Source organism: Tamandua tetradactyla, chromosome 5 (assembly GCF_023851605.1).
Source record: "Tamandua tetradactyla isolate mTamTet1 chromosome 5, mTamTet1.pri, whole genome shotgun sequence".
Lineage (NCBI taxonomy): Eukaryota > Metazoa > Chordata > Mammalia > Pilosa > Myrmecophagidae > Tamandua > Tamandua tetradactyla.
This window is the reverse complement of record NC_135331.1, coordinates 83,120,409-83,139,244: the sequence shown is the minus strand read 5'-3', so window position 1 is coordinate 83,139,244 and position 18,836 is coordinate 83,120,409. Positions and strand designations below refer to the sequence as shown.

The following is an 18,836-nucleotide window of genomic DNA, read 5'->3' as shown; positions in this document are numbered from 1 at the left end:
CAGCAGCAGGACTTCTCAGGCTGCAACTGCCTCAGAAATAGGCAGAAACAAGGTTGTTTGAGAGATTTTCTGGAGCCTTTGCCTTCCCAAGGGGAGGGGTGAAGTCCAACTCAGGTGGGATTCCTCCCTCAAGGAATTCAGACCCCAGGGCTTGGTAATTTGAAGCCATACGTCCTATAACGTCTCCTCTGTCTCCACCACGTTCCCAGTAGGGAGAATCTGCCAAATTTAAAAATACCACATCATCTTATGCTGGTGGGACCCGCAGGCAGAAAAGCACCACATGTTGGGCAGGATAAGAAAAACAGAGCCCAGAGACTTCATGGGAAAGTCTTTCAACCTGCTGGGTCTCATCCTCAGGGAAAACCAACACAGGTGAATCTTTCCTCCTGATAGGAGGCCAGTTTGGTCTGGAAAAATCCGGCTGGGGTTTATAATACCTAAGCAGATGCTCTTAAGTGTGGGGGGGAAAAAAGCACCATACAACCATGGCAAGAAACAAGAAAACAAGAACTGAAAAATTCTCCTCTGTTAAACAAAGCCTAAACTAGAGGTCCAGATAAAGCTGAACTGAAAGTCAAAGAACAGACAGACAACAAATTCATCCAGCAAGAAAACCCTAGGTAAAAGAAGTGAAAGCAATCTCCAGAATAAACTAATTAAGGTAATTAAATGCCTAGATGCCAGCAAAAAATAACAAATCCCACTAGGATAATTGAAGATATGGCCCAGTCAAAGGAACAAACCAACAATTCAAATGAGCTACAGGAGCTGAAACAATTAATTCAGAATATACAAACAGATATGGAAAACCTCATCAAAAATCAAATCAATGAATTGAGGGAGGATATAAAAAAGGCAAGGAGTGAACAAAAAGAAGAAATCAAAAGTCTGAAAAAACAAATCACAGAGCTTATGGGAATGAAAGTCACAGTAGAGGAGATGAAAAAACAATGGAAACCTACAATGGTAGATTTCGAGAGACAGAACATAGGATTAGTGAACTGGAGGATGGAACATCTGAAATCTGACAAGAAACAGAAATATAGGGAAAAAATGGAAAAAATATGAGCAGGGACTCAGGGAACTGAAAGACAATATGATGCACAAATATATGTGTTGTGGGTGTCCCAGAAGGAGAAGAGAAGGGAAAAGGAGGAGAAAAACTAATGGAGGAAATTATCACTGAAAATTTCCCAACTCTTATGAAAGACTTAAAATTACAGATCCAAGAAGCACAGCATACCCCAGAGAAAATAGATCCAAATAGAAATACTCCAAGACATTTACTAATCAGTATGTCAGAGGTCAAAGAGAAAGAGAGTATCTTGAAAGCAGCAAGAGAAAAGCAATCCATCACATACAAGGGAAGCCCAATAAGACTATGCACAGATCTCTCAGCAGAAACCATGGAGGCGAGAAGACAGTGGGATGATATATTTAAATTATTAAAAGAGAAAAACTGCCAACCAAGAATTCTATATCCAGCAAAATTGTCCTTCAAAAATGAGGGATAAATTAAAACATTTTCAGGCAAAAAATCACTGAAAGAATTTGTGACCAAGAGACCAGCTCTGCAAGAAATACTAAAGGGAGCACTAGAGACAGATATGAAAAGACAGAAGAGAGAGGTGTGGAGAAGAGTGTAGAAAAGAAGACTAAGAGTAAAGGTAAAAAGAAGGAAAATTAGATATGACATATAAAATCCAGAAGGCAAAATAGTAGAAGAAAGTACTACCTGTGGAGTAATAACACTAAATGTTAATGGATTAAACTCCCCAATCAAAAGACATAGACTGGCAGAATGGATTAAAAAACAGGACCCATCTATATGTTGTCTCTACTCAAAGGACATGAGGGCAAGGACACAAATGGACATTTGCACACCAATGTTTATAGCACCATTATTTACAATTACCAAGAGATGGAAACAGCTAAAATGTCCATCAACAGACAGGTGGCTAAACAAACTGTGGCATATACATATGATGGAATATGATGCAACTGTAAAACAGAATGAAGTTATGAAGTATGTAGCAACACGGATGGACCTTAAGGACATTATGTTGAGTGAGATTTGCCAAAAACAAAACGAAAAATACTGTATGGTCTCACTGATATGAACTGATATTATTGAACAAACTTGGAATATTTTGTTGGTGACAGAGACCATGAAGAGATATAAATAGGGTAAGATATTGGGCAATTGGAGCTGATGGGATACAGATTGTGCAAAGGACTGAATATAAAAACTCAGAAATGGACAGCCCAATACTACCTAACTGTAATACAATTATGTTAAAACACTGAATGAAGCTGAATGTGAGAATGATAGAGGGAGGAGGGCTGGAGGCATAAATGAATTCACAAAGAAAAATAGATGATAAAGATTGAGATGGCATGATCTAGGAATGCCTAGAGTGTATAATGATAGTGACTAAATGTACAAATTTGAAGGGTGTTTTTGCTTGGGGAAGAACAAAGGAATATCATTACTGCAGGAGGCATAAAATTGATGGTAATTAATATTTTGGAATTTCAACTTGTGTGAGACTAAAGGAAAAAATGGTTATTTGGTGTGGAATTTGTATTTTGACTGGTGCATGTCCTAGTATAACTTATGCAGATAGCTGGTTGAACAACATAAGTACATGGAACCTTGAGTGGGACATGAGATTTTGTTGTTTTGTCCAGAGTGATACCCCAATGAATCCCAGAGTGATTTGATCAGTGAGTGGAAAGGTATTTGCGAAGTCCCCTTCAGGGAGTGGTGAGAACGGGGGAAAATTCAACCCTCCCTAGTTGAATTCTTGATGTTCTCACAGGCAGTGTGGGTGGCCAGGGCTGTGGGTTTGGCCCCCAGTCTTGGGGTTTGTTCATGTGAAACTTGGCCCCACAAGGGATGGGTCAGGCCTCCTTAAAATTAGGCCTAAGAGTCACCCCCAAGAGAGTCTGTTTTGTTGCTCAGATGTGGCCTCCCTCTCCAGCCAACACAACAAGCAAACTCACCACCCTCCCCTTGCTTACATGGGACATGACTCCCAGGAGTGTGGACCTTCCTGGCAACATGGGACAGAAATCCTAGAATAAGCTGAGACTCAGCATCAAGGGATTGAGGAAACCTTCTGGACCAAAAGGGGAAAGAGTGAAAGGAGACAAAGTGTTAAAAACTGAGAGATTCCAAACAGAGTCAAGAGGCTATCCTGGGGGTTATTCTTATGCATTGAGTAGATATCACCTTTTTATTCAAGATGCAATGAAGTGGCTGGAGGGAACTGCCTGAAAATGTAGAGCTGTGTTCCAGTAGCCATGTTTCTTGATGATGACTGTATAATGATATAGCTTTCACAATGTGACTGTGTGATTGTGAAAACCTTGTGTCTGATGTTGCTTTTATCTACCTTGTCAACAGATGAGTAGAACATAGGAATAAAATTAAATAATAAGGGGAACAAATGTTAAAATAAATTTAGTTTGAAATGCTAGTGATCAATGAAAGGGAGGGGTAAGGGGTGTGGTATGTATAATTTTTTTTCTGTTTTCATTTTATTTCTTTTTATATATTCTTTTATTTCTTTTTCTGAATTGATGCAAATGTTCTAAGAAATGATCATGATGTTGAATAAGCAACTATGTAATATTGTGAATTACTGATTACATATGTAGAACAGAATGATTATATATTATGAATGTTGTTTCTTTGTTCTCATTTTTTTATTTAAAATTAATAAAAAAATTAAAATGTGAAAAAAATGTTGAATAGCAATGGTGACAGTAGGCAAACTTGTCTTGTTCCTGAGATTAGAGAAAAAGTTTTCTGCCTTTCCCCATTGTGCATAATATTAGTTATGGGATTTTCATATAGGCCCTTTATGAATTTGAGGAAGTTTCCTTCTATTCTGATCCTTTGAAGTGTTTTCATCAAGAAGGGAGGTTGGATTTTTTTCTAATGCCTTTTCTGCATCAATTGATATGATCATGTGGTTTTTCTGATTTTATTTATTAATGTGGTATATTACAGCAATTGATTTTCTTGTGTTTAATCATTCTCACATACCTGGAATAAAACCCACCTCGTCATAAGGTATAATTATTTTAATATGCTGCTGGGTTCGATTTGCCAATATGTTTTTGAGGATTTTTGCATCTATATTCATGAAAGAGATTGGTTTGTAATTTTCTTTTCTTCTAGATCTTTTGTCTGGCTTTGGTATTAGGATGGTGTTGGCTTCACAGAATGAGTTAGGTAGCTTTCCCTACTCTTCAATTTTTTTGACGAGTTTGACCAAAGAATTAGTTTGGTCAAGCTAATTCTTTCTTGAGTGTTTGGTACAATTCACATGTGGAGCATCTGGTTCTGGACCTTTCTTTTGGGGGAGGTTTTTATTGACTCATTCAGTCTCTTTACTTGTGATTAGTTTGTTGAGCTCTTCTACATTTTCTTAAGCCAATGTTGATCAGGCTTTTCTAGGAAGGTGTCCATTTCATCCAAGTTGTCTAGTTTGTTAGCATACAGTTATTAATATTGCCCTCTCATTATTGCTTTTATTTCTGTGGGGCTAGCACTTATGCCCCATGTTTAATTTTATTTATTTGAGCCCTCTATCTTTTTTTATTTGTCTACCAAGCTCAAAGGCCCATTGATTTTATTGATTTTCTCAAAGAGTCAACTTCTGGTTCTGTTAATTCTCTCTATTGTTTTCATGTTCTCAATTCATTTATTTCTGCTTTAATCTTTGCTATTTCTTTCCATCTGTTTGCATTGGGTCTAGTTTGCTGTTCTTACTTTAGCTACTCTAGGTGAACAGTTAAGTCCTCAATTTTTGCTCTTTCCTCTTTTATTTTTTCCTTTTTCATGGGCAGGCATTGGGAACCAAACTCGGGTCTCCAGCACGGCAGGCAAGAACTCTGCCTGCTGAGCCACAGAGGCATTTAGTGGAATAAATTTCCCTCTCAGCACTGCCATTGCTGTATGCCATAAGGTTTGCTATGTTCTGTTTTCATTGACATTTCCCTTGAAATATTTTCTGACTTCTACTGTAATTTCATCTTGGACCCAATGTTTGTTTAAGAGTGTGTTGTTTAGCCTACATATATTTGTGAATTTTCCAGCCTTCCACATGTTATTGATTTCAAACTTCATGTCACTATGATTTGAGAAAGTGTTTTGAATGCTTTCAATCTAAGTAAATTAATGAGACCTTTTTTGTGATACAACATGTGGTCTATCCTGAAGAATGATCAATGAACACTTAAGGAAAATGTATATTCTGCTGTTGTGGGGTGCAATGTTCACAAATTACTGTTAATTCTGTTTCATTTGTGTTATTATTTAACATCTCCGTTTTCTTATTGATCCTGAGTCTATATGTTCTAACCATTGAAGCGAGTTGTGTATTGAAGTCTCCAAACATATTTTTAGAAGTGTCTACTTGTCCTTGTCAGTGTTTGTCTCACATATTTTGGGTTCCATGTGTCAGTGCAAAAATATTTTTGATTGCTATTATTTATTGATGAATTTTCCTTTTTATATAGCATTCTTCTTTGTCCCTTTTAATTGTTTTCCCTTTGAAGTTTAACTTGTCAGATACTGTTATAGATACCCCTGCATTTTCTGGTTCTTATTTTCATGAAATATCTTTTTCAAACTTTTCACTTTCTGATTTTTAAATCCATTCTATCAGTCTATGTGTTTTGATTGGGGGGTTTAAAGCATTTACATTTAATACTATTACTGTAAATTTTATAGTTTCTTCCACCATTCTGTCTTTTGTATTTTACATAATATATCTTATTTTTCTCTCTTTCTGCCATTTTAGGTACCCTTAACATTAATCTTTCTTTCTACACTCTTCCCCAGGCTCTCTCTCCTGTCTTTTCCTAGTTGTCTGTAGCAGTACCTTTAATATACCATGTACAGCAGTTCTCTTCTGTATGAATGCTCTCAGTGTTGGCTCATCTGAGAGTAAATGTTTTAAACTCTTCCTCAGTTTTGAAGTTCTGTTTGCCAGATATAGAATTCTATGCTGGCCATTTTTCTCTTTCAGTATCTTAAACACCTCATGCCACTCTCTGTGATCCTGCTCATATTTTTCCACTCTTTTCCCTATCTGTTCTTTTATGTGTAGGATTGCAGATGTTCTGTTCTCTAGTTCTGTAATCCTTTCTTCTTACTCTTCAAATCTGCTGTAGTATGTCTCCATTTTATTTTTCATATCTTCTATTGTACCATTCATTCCCCTAAGTTCTGCTATTTGTTTTTTCAAACGTTTGAGATCTTCTTTATGATTTCCCAGTATCTTCTTTATTTTTTCCATCTCTTTTGCGTTATTTTCCTTCAACTCATTGACTTGAATTAGAAGAGCTATTTGTACATCCTTAATTAGTTGTTTCAACTCCAGTATCTCATTTGAAGTGCCAGCTTGTTCCTTTGACTGGGCCATATTTTCCTGCTTCTTGGTATGGCTTGTAATTTTTTTCTGGTGTCTAGGCATCTAATTTTCTTAATATATTTTATAGACCATTTTCTCTCTTTTGCTTCTTAGTATGGTTTCTTTGTTGGTTGTCTCTATTCTAACTATTCTTCAGCTTTTGGTTCATGTTTTAGTTTGCTAAAGTTCCCAGAATACAATGCATTGGAAATGAGTTGTTTTTTATAGAGAGGGCTTATTAAGTTAAAATTTTAAATTCTAAGGCCATAAAAATGCCAAAACTAAGATATCCAGAGAAGGATATCTTCTCTTAGGAAAGGCCAATGTCCCCCAGAACATGTCTGTCAACTAGGAAGGGAGGTGGCTGGCATTTGTTGGCCTTTGGCTACCTGTTTCAAACAACTTTCCCAGGAGTATTTTCATTCTGCTTCTCCAAACATCTCTGTCTGTGTTGGTTTTCAGCATTTTCCAAAATGGTTCCCTCTTAAGAGATTCCAGTAAGTGGATTAAGTCCCATCATGAGTGGGTGGAGATACATGGAGATACATTGATACTACTTAATCAAAAAGTCCCACCCATAGTTGAGTGGGTCACATCTCCATCAAAACACTCTAACCAGTGCTTCTACCCTGTATATTGCCTGTCCCCACACATATGTATTAGGATTGAAAGGATATGGCTTTTCTGGTGTATGTAACAGCTTCCAACCAGAGCAGTTCAACTTATTTTAGACATCTAGCATAGCTTCTGTTTAGCTGATTAGAATTTTTCTGCTTTTATTTCTCTGATTCTTGGCCTACTTATGAGGAAGTTTTTGAAATTGCCCTTTTCTCCTATTCAATTGTTTCACCCTCAGGTAAAAGCTCTCTTGTTTCTTTATCATCAGGGAATGTTGATGTGCTATTTGGTTTTTCAAACCTTTGAAATCTTCCTTATTTGTTTGTTTGTTTTAGTTGTTGTTTTTGCCTCTGTATGTTTTTTAACACTCTTTTCATTATCTGTAGTGACTTTTACCTGGAGGTCTTAATCTAGGAGGAGGTTTTCCCCAGATGGCATCAGCCCAATTGAGATTCCCCACACCCCCTCCCCCCAAAAAAGAAACAGGTTTAGGACTCATGAAGTGGGTGTAATCAGTATCAAGTTTCCCTGGGGATGAGATTCAGCATGGTGCCAGAATTTCCTGTGCAGTGTCTTACTTCTGTGCCTTTCATGTCCTGTGCAGCATATGGTGCTTGTCAGCTGCTGCTCCCTACAGATATAAAGTGGTACTATGCCTTTAATTCTCAGCAGATCCTTTCCCTGCCAAGGGCACAGTTAAGAAAGAGGCTTGGCTGAAGATGGTCTCAAACTATTTCTGATTTCCAGCTCTTACAGTGAATTTTCAAAACAGTCACTGTCTGTGCTGGGCCTTACCCCATTTTTTTTAAGAGGGTGGGGGGAGGAGACACTCATGAGCCCCCTATTCCCTGCAGGCTGGAAATGCTACAGGACCCTCAGGCAGCCATCCTCCCTTCCTGTCCAGAGGATATTTGAGATAGGCTGTGCTCTGATTTTTATTGGTTGAAACTGCTATTGATATCCTAGTCCTTGGTGTCTATATTCTCTGAATGAGAGCTATCAGTTCAGCTGGGTGAAAAGGAGAGGGTGCCATTTTCTTCTTAGGGAAGGTAAACCCTTTAGGGAACTATTTTCTCCACCTTATTAGTTACTTTGTCTCTCAGACATTCCTTAATCCTACCCTTGCCTGGAGGAAGTGCTGAAAACTGAGAGGGCCAGCTACCTTCTTTAATTGGCTGCTAAAGAGAGAGAGAGAGGGAAAGAGAGAAAGTGATAGATAGATAGATAGATAGAGAGAGAGAGAGAGAGAGAGAGAGAGAGAGAGAGAGAGAGAGAGAGAGATAGAGAGAGAGAGAGAGAGAAAGAGACAGAGAGAGAGAGAAATGATCTACTACAAGAGCCCATCCTTAGCCTTACATGTTCACCAGTCAAGAGCCAGAGTTGGTACCTGGCCCTATGTGTCCCTTTTTTCTCAGGCACACCCCTTTTCCAGTATTCTGACCTTAGCCACCTCCAGATACCTCTGTTTTTTTGTGTTCTTTGGCCCTGCATCCTCCCCACTGAGGTTGCAGCTAATTGTTTCTGCTTGCTGAAGCTGCCAAAATGCAATACAGAAAAATAATATAGTTATGAAAACCTGCATGGCAAAATCCATTAGAATTCAAAGTCTGAGAATCATTTATAGAATGAGGTTTTATTCTCAAGGTTTGAGAGAGCTGCAGTTCCACCCTCATCAAGGACTTATGCAGTAGCTCTGTTGTCTCTTAACACTGAAGTAAGGGTTCTAACATTTCCAGGCACTGGGGAGACCACTATGCTCTTGGCTCCACCCTCTCCAAGTATTAGGGTGGCACCTGGACACTGCCTTCTGCAGGGCACACTTCCAACTCCCTTAAAAGAGTGGGGTCATTGACAGGGTCTCCCCAAACCCCAGAAAATGTTTTCCATCTTCTTTGATGCCTCAGGCACCAACACTTTTCCAAAACCATGGGGCAAAAGGACCACCTTCTATAAACTCTGGGCAAACTCCCCGTTTTCATGAGCATGGGTGGGTCCAGTATCCTGTCCCAAGTTTCTTTATTCCAGACCTCAAGCTCCCATGGTTTTGCCTTTAAAGTAATTTTTATTTGTATATGTTCCTTTTCCGCCCTTTTTTAGTCAAGACTGGCAGTCTTATAGAGATCCCACAACCAACTTCTTGGTTTTCCATATAGAAAACAGGTATCCCAGCTGCCAGACAATAGAGTTTTTCACAAACCCTTCCTGGATAACTCCCTTCCAATTCTGGCTTGTCCTGCATTGGCAAACTGGTTCCATGTTTGGTTAAATCCTCCAGTTGGGTAATATTTTCTGGGGATTATTTTTCCAAAAGCTCAGAATCTTCCAATCTTGATTTTGGATTTCTTGTTTTTTGTACCTAGGAGATCACTTTTCATCTTACTCCTTTCTCTTGCATTATACTCTAAGCTTCAAAGCGAAACCAAGCTACATTTTCCACATTTAGTTTGGAAAGTTCCTCAGCTAGATATCCCAGCTCATCACTTTCAAATTCTCCCTTTCATCAAATAGCAGAACTCAATTCTATGCCACTTTAAAACAAGGATCACCTTCCTTTCAGTTTGCAATGACAGTCATCATTTCTGTCTAAGATCCAATCACAAGGATCTTCAGAGTCCACAATAGAAATATTGTAGGTATTTCTACAAATAGCCTCTTGAAAGCAATCCAGGCTTCCCCTTTCACATAGCTACAATTCTTCCAGATTCTTCCCCTTACCCATTTATTAAGCCATTCCATCATTTTTGGTATTTGCAAATTGCAGCATCCCATTTCTCTGGTACCAATATCTGTTTCATTTTGCTAAAGTTGCCATAGTGCAATATACCAGAAATGGGTTGGCTTTTACAAAGGGGATTTACTGCCTACAAATTCACAGTTTTACATGCATAAAAATATCAACAAGAGGGTACCTTTACAGAAGAAAGGCTGATAGCCTCTGAGGTTCCTCTGTCACAGGGTATTCTACTTTGCGAACTGCCGGAATGCAACACACCAGAGATGGATTGGCTTTAAAGGGGATTTATTTTGTTAGTTCTTCAGAGGAAAGGTAGCTAACTTTTCACTGAGGTTCTTTCTTATGTGGGAAGGCACAGGATAGTCTCTGCTGGCCTTCTCTCCAGGCCTCTGGGTTCCAACAACTTTCCCCGGGGTGATTTCTTTCTGCATCTCCAAAGGCCTGGGCTGAGCTGCGAGTGCTGAGATAAGGTATGCCGAGCTTCTTTGGCTATTCTATGCTGAGCTCTCTCATTTAAGCACCAGCCAATTAAGTCAAACATCATTCATTGCAGCAGGCATGCCTCCTAGCAGACTGTGGCTGTAACAAGCAACAGATGAGGTTCACGTACAATTGGCTCATGTCCACAGCAACAGAACTAGGTGCCTTCACCTGGCCAAGTTGACAACTGAATCTAAGGACCACACATGGAAAGGTACATGGCATATCTACTGGCCCTTTTTACCCAGCTTCTGGTCTCAATGGCTGTCTCCAAAATGTTTCTGGGCATTTCTTTCTCTTTCAGCTCCTCCAGGGGTATTATTTTCTGTTTTTCTAAATGTTTCTGAGCTCTGATCTCTCTCTGTTCTTTCATAAAAGACTCCACTAAAAGATTAAGACTCACTTTAAATTTAGTGGAAACAACCTAATCAAAAGTTCCCATCCGCAATAGGTCTGTACCCACAAGAATTTGTTAGAAATGCATGGCTTTCCTATGGGGTACATAACAGTTTCAAACAAGCATTGCCCTCTATTTTGGGGGAGTGAAGAGCTGCACTTCAGCCACCTGTTACCTGCTGGCTGGAAACATTACAGTACTCTCATACAGTCTTCTTCTCCCATGCTCAGAGCATATTTGAAACAGGTTGGGTTCAGTTTTTTGTAGGTTGAAACTGTTGCTGATATCCCAGCCCCTGGTATCTAAATTGTCCAAATGAGATCGACTACTTAGGTGCCCTCCTTTTCTTGGGAATTATTTCCTCCACTTTATTAGTTCCAACCTTGCCTAGGGGAAGTGTTGAAAAGTGAGTATCCTGCTGCTTTTTTAATCTGTTGTTGATAGAGAAAGAGAGAGAGCGAGAGAGAGCGAGCGAGAGAGAAACAATCCATTACCAGGGCCCATCCCCAGCCCCCAGGCTCACAAATCAAGAGCTGGAATTGGTACCTGACTCTATGAGTTCCTTTTTATTGGTGCACAGCCCTTTCCCAGTATTCTGAGCTGAGCCAAGTCCAGATATCTTTTTTTTTTATTGTTTTTGTTTATTTCTCTTCAGTTCTGCCTCTTCCCCACTGTGGCAGAACTAATATAGGTCTCTGAGTTTCTTGTTTGAGGTGTAGGTTTATTTATGCTGGGAGCTGGTATTCAGAAGTCTGAATTTGTTAATCAAATCTGCAAATGGAAAATGGATGATCTCTCCTTTCCTTGCTCCTAGTAGAGAGGGTTTCTGTTTCCCACTGGGAGAGACCCAAGTCAGCCTCCTGTGCAGTGGAGAGGGTCACCAGCTTCCACTGCGTGGAAGAATTTACTTACAGTTCTGTGCTTTGATTTATCAATCTTGGCCCTTCCACTGGTTCCTGACTGGTATACAATGTGTGTCTGGTCACAGAAGTCTCCCAAACAGCTGTTACAGACAGTTCCTGGCTATTTACTAGCTGCTCTAGAGAATTAACTAAATCCCATACTTTCTACATTGCCATCTTGTCCTACCTCTAGAATCCTAAGATAAGCTCTTCAAAGTACATGTTAGTCAGATCCTGCAGATTTTAGAATATGCTATATTCTCTCATAGCAGGAAACCTAGCTATCTTTCTGGAGGTGCTGATGAAGGCAGGGAGAGAATATGAAAAGGATAGCATCATCTTTCAAGGAACCTCAGGTGAAAGCTTTGCAAGGTCTTCATGCAAGTGGAGTTTTTTTTTTCTTTGGCAAGAAGAGGACTGTCTCAGTCAGTTTAGATGGTTCACAGAAAAATGGAGGTTTATTTTTGAGGTACATATTTCCACCGTCCCAGGTCTAACTGTGTAACTCCTTATCATTAACTGGCTTTAGCATTAAAAGCCTAATGGGCCTATGCATTTAGTCTCCTTTGCAGCTGTGTGACCCTTAACATTAAGTATTTGTTCTGATTTTCAACCATCTTCTCTGTGTCTGCAGGAAATGAGAATCCTTTTAAATGCTGTCACAGAAATCATGTGACTTTCACAGCATCCTCTGTGTTAGTGGTTCTCAAAATGTAGTTCCTGGACCATCAGCCTCACACATCACCTGCTACCTTTTAAGAAATGAAAATTCCTTTGCTTATTCCAGGCCTACAAAATTAAGAACTGTGTATATGTCCAGTCTAGTAATCATATTTTAATGGGAATTAGAAATTGTATATATGCCCATCAATCATACTTAAATAGGTAATTTAGGAACCACTGTCCTATGTTGGTTGTTGTCTTGTTCTGAGTATGCTATTCTTTATTAGATTCTTCAAAGATGGTAAAAAAAACCCAGCCATTGTGACACTAATCTAATCGCCATTTTCTCCATACCTTTTAAGAATAATTTATATTCATACTCCAATGCTTTTCCTTCACCTGTCCTTTTCACAACAGGTAAAATTATCCATCATGGTGCTGTTATAGCATGCCAAGAGTTGTCACTATTCCATTTATTCCTACAATGGAGGACCTGTTTAAATCTGACTGATGGGTGGTTTATTTCTCAAATGCTTTTCTGAGGGTCTGATTTCAAGCATCACTTCCAGAACCAACTTTCTTAGTTTAGGTTTCCCTGAAAGCAGAGCTTGAGACAGAAAATTGGGTGAAAATAGCTGATTTGGGTGGTGATGTCAGGAAGTGTGAAACAGATAAGGAAGAAAGCCAATATTGTAGTATATTAATCATGTATTGTGCAATTAATGGGAGCTCAATCCTCCCAGGAACTCCTGCAAAAATGTACATGACATTTTCATGTGAAAGAAGGATGATTGGAACGTTTATTCACTAGCTATCATCCTCCATTGTTTGAAAGTTTCCCCTAGGGTCATTAATCTCTTACACTTCTGCCCAGCACTTGTCCATGTGCCAAGTAGGTTCCCATGGTGTCAGGGAAGGCCTTGGGCAGACGGAGAAAACATATACAGTATCCTTGAGACAGGTCAATCTTGGTGTGTGTGAGGTGAGTGCAAGTTTCACACAGAATTGCCCACTTCAGCTCTGCTGGAATCAGGCCTTGACTGAGGAGATTAGACATACTGACACCAGAAGCATTCCAATTTAGAAGGTGAAAGGTAAATGTTGTATCTCACATTTGTAACCATAGAAAAGAGTACACACTAACTCTCTGCATGAACTCCCTCAGATACTGTCCGTTCTGAGAAGAAGAGGAGATGAGTTAAATATTGAGAAAATTGATATTTGCTGACAGAAAATCTCAACTAAAACAGAGAAGAAGAGAAATTCTTGCATTTTTTGTAACGAAAACCAGTTATAATACAACCTTTCACCTCACTCAATAATCTTTTGCACATAGTTGGTCCAGGGAAACATGTATCTCCTCCAGTGATTGGCAATAAATAGGGAGCTAGGAGGAATATAATAGCTGGATGGATACATAGATTTATAGATTTAGATAGGTAGAAGTATAAGCACTATTCTAAAAAAATAGAACTGGGAAAGGAAGAACAATTCTGATGGACAATTAACAAAAACCAGAGGTTGGTTGCTATGAAGTAGATGAAAATCACAGGATGGGAAAAGAGGCATCTTGATTTTGGAGATGGGAAAGTGTACAAGACTCTGAAATTCTTTAAAATATCAAGCTTTCCTCTTTATCTGTAACTTCACCACCAAAATGCTAAAATTTCATCACTAGTTTGCAAAATTGTAAAGAAACTAAAAGAATAAAGGCATAGGCAAAGAATAGATACCCAGAGAGGTTTTATAGGCTCTTTAGAATGCATGGCATAGAAAAGAAAAATCAAAGTAAAATTAAAATAGGGTGAAATTTCACCAAGGAGAGATCAGCATATCTTAAAATTTTGTAAAATATTTATTCTTGGGGGTTATCTGTATATTAATGAGAACTTCTGATTGAGAGGTCAAATGTATCTGCTCCTAGTGTGTGGAGAAAGTCAAATGTGACTCATATATGGGTATGGTTAATAATAGGAGACAGCGGGACTCAGCTATTCAGGACATAAGCCTCAACATGCTGTATAAAACCAAATCACATTTTTATGTAAAATACCTTAGAAAAATAACTGCATATATATCATTATGTTTTTCAAACTGCAATAATAATGATGTTAACCATCCATACTGCTAATACATGTATGTATATAACATATAATGCATATAACATATAAGGTAAGTATATAATACATTGTAAATATCAGATCATGTCATAACTTTTTTTAGAATCTTGGCCTGAGTGGCCCATTTGACACAGTGTATTATTTTTCATGATTTTAAATGTGTTCAACTTAATTTCCAAACTCATGGTTTTTTCCAGCTCACTATCTATATCATCTCCAGGATTATTTAAAATTGATGACAATTATAGGACCATTGCTGATAATATAAAGAAAGATAGTTCATGCATATTTTACTACCTAAAAGTTGTTTTTGAGGATGAAATAAGCTAATCAGTTTAGCAAATTGTCACTAACATAATAGGTAATCAATAAAAGATAGCTATGCTGCTGTGGCTTTTTATCATTATCAGGTTCATTTCTGGATCTGTAATGAAAACTCCCCTCCATCCATTGAATATGTTTGTTTTGTCAAATCTAGGTTTATGGAATTATTTGGAGAAAAAGGATGGACTATAAATAAAAGAATGGGAATAACATGTTGAATTCTACCATCAGAGTTTTGATGATTTAGTTTAAAACCTTATTATTTGGTAAACTGAAAAATGTTTTGAAAAAGGAATATTTCTATTTAAATATTGATGTAAATAAAAATATTTCAGTAAAGTAGTTGATTTGGATGAAAAAAAAGAGAGCCCAGGGGTTTAAATTTCATGGAAAGAGATACAGGCAAAGGGATCATTGAAGGGTATAGATTTGTAAGACCTGCTTCACACATTCATATTGGTGATTCTTCTTCAATGAGTACTTTTGTGAGCCATTCTGGGCAATAAATTTACTGTAAATGAATACATTTGGAAACAAAAAGCAATAATACTCTAAGAACTGACAGGTTTTTTTATAACATAGTGGGACAATTGATTGGAAAAAAATAAGTAAGAAAGTGAAGGGAGTGAGTGCAGAGCTAGGGAATTAAAAAAAGAAGGGAGAAAGATGGAAAAATAAGTCATGGTGCCATTTTAATTTGATGCTAAGAACATATGCCAGTGATTGAATAAAAAGAATATTTACTTAAAAACTTTTTGACCTACTGGAAAGATTAATAAAAGAGTATACATTCTCCCAATAACTTTTGTATTCTTAAGGATTATGGGAACAGAAGTAGTTAGAATCCCAGAATAACAACTTTTTTTTAGAAAGCATGATCCATTTTCAGTCATGTTCAGCTTGCTAAGTAATAGCCAAGCAGGGCTTAGAAACTATGAATCCTAAATCACAGTATATTCAACCCACATATGATGATATTCTTTTTCTACTTTTTTTCATTTTATTGGTCAGTTTTATTTCAAAAGTTAAACATTATATGCATAAAATGTTCAGTGACTCTATCCCCAAATTCTCGATTTGATATTCTTTAACTATATCCATCATTCTGTCCTTAGAAACCTTTTTAAAAAAATTTTAAACATAACAACATACAAACACAAACATTCTTACCATATGATATTCCATTGTTGGTATATAAATAATAACTCACAATATCATCACATAGTTGCATATTCATTACCATGATCATTTCATGATCATTTCAAAGAAAACTTTAAAAATATACAAGTATGCTAGTGTATGAAATTAGAGAATTATTAAACAAGAATTAAGATTTAGTAAAAATGAAGAATGTGGAATACTAAAATCAATGACCAAATGATATTCATTATTGGATAGAAGTGGCAACTTAAACTCAGACCTGTCTCTCTGTAATATAAAGATAGGTAATTTATAACATCAGGAAAGTAGGCACAACTACTTTCCAAGTGTTTTTGTGAAGAAGGTAATGTAAGGATATGTCACTCCTTTTTTATAAATGTTATTATCACTCATACTTTATGAATGCTTTTGATGCTTTGAACATGGAATAATAATTTGATACCATCATCATCATCATTCTAATAATCGTAGCTAACACACATTGAACAGTTACTATATGCCAGAAACTTCATTATTTTTTTCATTTTTTCACATTTAATCTTTCCAACAAGCATAGGTAGGTTCTATGATTTCCACATTTTCCAAATACAAAAATCTAAAGAAAGAATTAAGTCAAGAAACAAAAAGTTAAATAATTTTCCTAAGATTACACAGCATGAAGGTGGCTGAAAGAGAATGTAAGCTCAGAAATCAAGAGAGAAATTGAAAGTGAGAAATAAGGAAGGGGACAAAGAAGGGAAAGAAAGAGGGAAGAAAAGAGGAGATTGAAGGATAAGAAAGTAAAAGGGAGAAGGAGAAACATGGGAGAGAGAGATTCAGATAAAATGAGATGCAAAGACACAGAGACATAAGAGAGCAGAAGGGATAGACAGAGGTAGAAAGATAGTATACATCGAACAGTACTTTATATCAAATACTGTGATAAATGTGGCACAATCTTTAAAAGCAAAGATGGAATGTATCTTGTAATATTCGGCAAAGTAATTTTCCACTGATAGCTATTTAATAAATAATTTCACATAATATTTATAATGCATAGTTCTAACTGGACACAAAATATGAGGAAGATGTGAAAGAGAATGAGAGAACTAAAATAAATGATGAATATCGAGATTAAAGCAGTTCACTAAATGTATTTTTTTTCCTCCAAAACATAGCAGGTAAAAGTTTTGTTTTTGATAGCAAGGAATCAAACAAGTCATACTGCTCCCCAGCTGCCTCTGTACTGGTACCTTCACAGTCTGTGGTACAACTATTTTTGAACCATTTCCTAAAGAAGTGATTGCCCCAGAAGCTATGGCCACAATTTGCAATGACAGTCACAGTGGTTTCATCCTCCTGGGCTTTTCTGACAAGCCATTTTTGGAAAAGATACTTTTTTGGGTCATTCTGATCTTTTATTGCTTGACGATTGCAGGAAATATGACCATCATTCTTGTCTCTGTGAAGGATCCAAAACTGCACATCCCTATGTATTTCTTTCTTTCCAACTTTTCACTGCTAGAGCTCTGTTTTACAAGCAGCTGTGTTCCACAGATGTTGCTTAATCTCTGGGGTCCAGAGAAAACCATCAGTTACATTGGTTGTGCCATTCAACTGTATATATTCTTGTGGCTTGGGGCCACTGAATGTGTCCTTTTGGTTGTCATGGCTGTGGACCGCTATGTGGCAGTGTGTCATCCACTGCAATATACCACTATCATGCACCCAAAACTTTGTCTGCAGCTGGCCATCCTGGCATGGGGGATTGGCCTAATTCAGTCTCTGATCCAGTCTCCTGCCACACTCCACTTGCCCTTCTGCTCTCACCAGAGGATGGATGACATGGTCTGTGAAGTTCCAGCCCTAATTCAGCTCTCTAGTGCAGACACCACCTATAATGAGATCCAGATGTCTATAGCGAGTATTATTCTCCTGGTGGTACCCTTGATCATTATCCTCTCCTCTTATGGTGTTATTATGAAGGTTGTGCTGAGGATAAAGTCAACAGCAGGGCAGAAGAAAGCACTTCGCACATGCACTTCTCATCTTCTTGTAGTCTCCCTCTTCTATGGCACTGTCGCTGCTGTCTACCTTCAACCCAAGAATCCCTATGCTCATGAGCATGGCAAGTTTCTCACACTTTTGTACACTGTAGTCACACCTACTCTTAACCCCCTCATCTATACTCTAAGGAACAAAGAAGTAAAGGGAGCACTAACAAGACTAGGAAAGAGGACCTGGAATTCCCAGAATAACTAAAGAGATTGAAATATATGAGATCATTGTTCAATCCAAGAACCATTTACCCAAGAAAACCGTACAACTTCATCACAAAAAACTTCTCCCAACACTAAAGTAGGAGAAAAAGAGGCACAATTTGTTCAAGCTGAGATTTCAGTTCTATTCATCAATCATTGCTTAGGACCTTACTTTCTTCATGGTGCTGGTTTAGGCGCCATGCTATATAGAAATTAATATATTTACTAGTCCTTGTCTTACAGGACACACAATATAGTTGAGTTGGAGAAACAAAAGAAATGCGAAGTTGCAAAATAAAGACAAGCAAGATATTTCATGTGATTCCATTTATTTATTTTCTTTGTTCTATTCCACTGCCTGGTTAACCAGTGCTTTCATCCAGAAGTCCAGTGCCAAAAAACCCTAAGGTTTTGAGAAAGAGACTTTTTGAGAAATTCAGAATGTAATTCTACATTCTGACTCTGGTCCTGGTTATCTTTGCCTTCCTGCCTCAGTTTGACCATTATTGATATGTAATGTGCCTGGTACTACCCAGTGTAAAGGGGTTTGCTAAGCAGAAGTCAAAGCTTACTGCTCCCTTGTGCTGCAGTTCTACTAGGATCCTGAGTCCAAATATCTTAGTTTGAACTCTGATGTTCTGGGCCCCTAATTATGTTAATTGGCTTTTGTTTTCATTTTCATTCTGAATTCCTGTCAAAATGAATTCACTCCATTTTATCAGATCCAATTCACCACTCAACGTGCAGGTGTTCATGGATTTTCTAT

The 18,836-nt window shown here is 37.7% G+C and overlaps 1 protein-coding gene across 1 annotated transcript; it reads left to right on the top strand.

The window, feature by feature from the left end:
* Positions 1-17,126: 17,126 nt before the first annotated feature.
* On the top strand, positions 17,127-18,071 carry LOC143682561 (olfactory receptor 2H2-like). Its single transcript, XM_077159181.1, has one exon. It carries the CDS (start codon positions 17,127-17,129, stop codon positions 18,069-18,071), a length of 945 nt encoding a protein of 314 aa, XP_077015296.1.
* Positions 18,072-18,836: the final 765 nt, after the last annotated feature.

Excerpts from the sequence above, each read along its gene's own strand:
- LOC143682561 (XM_077159181.1), top strand. The coding sequence starts at position 17,127 with ATGGCCACAATTTGCAATGACAGTCACAGTGGTTTCATCCTCCTGGGC.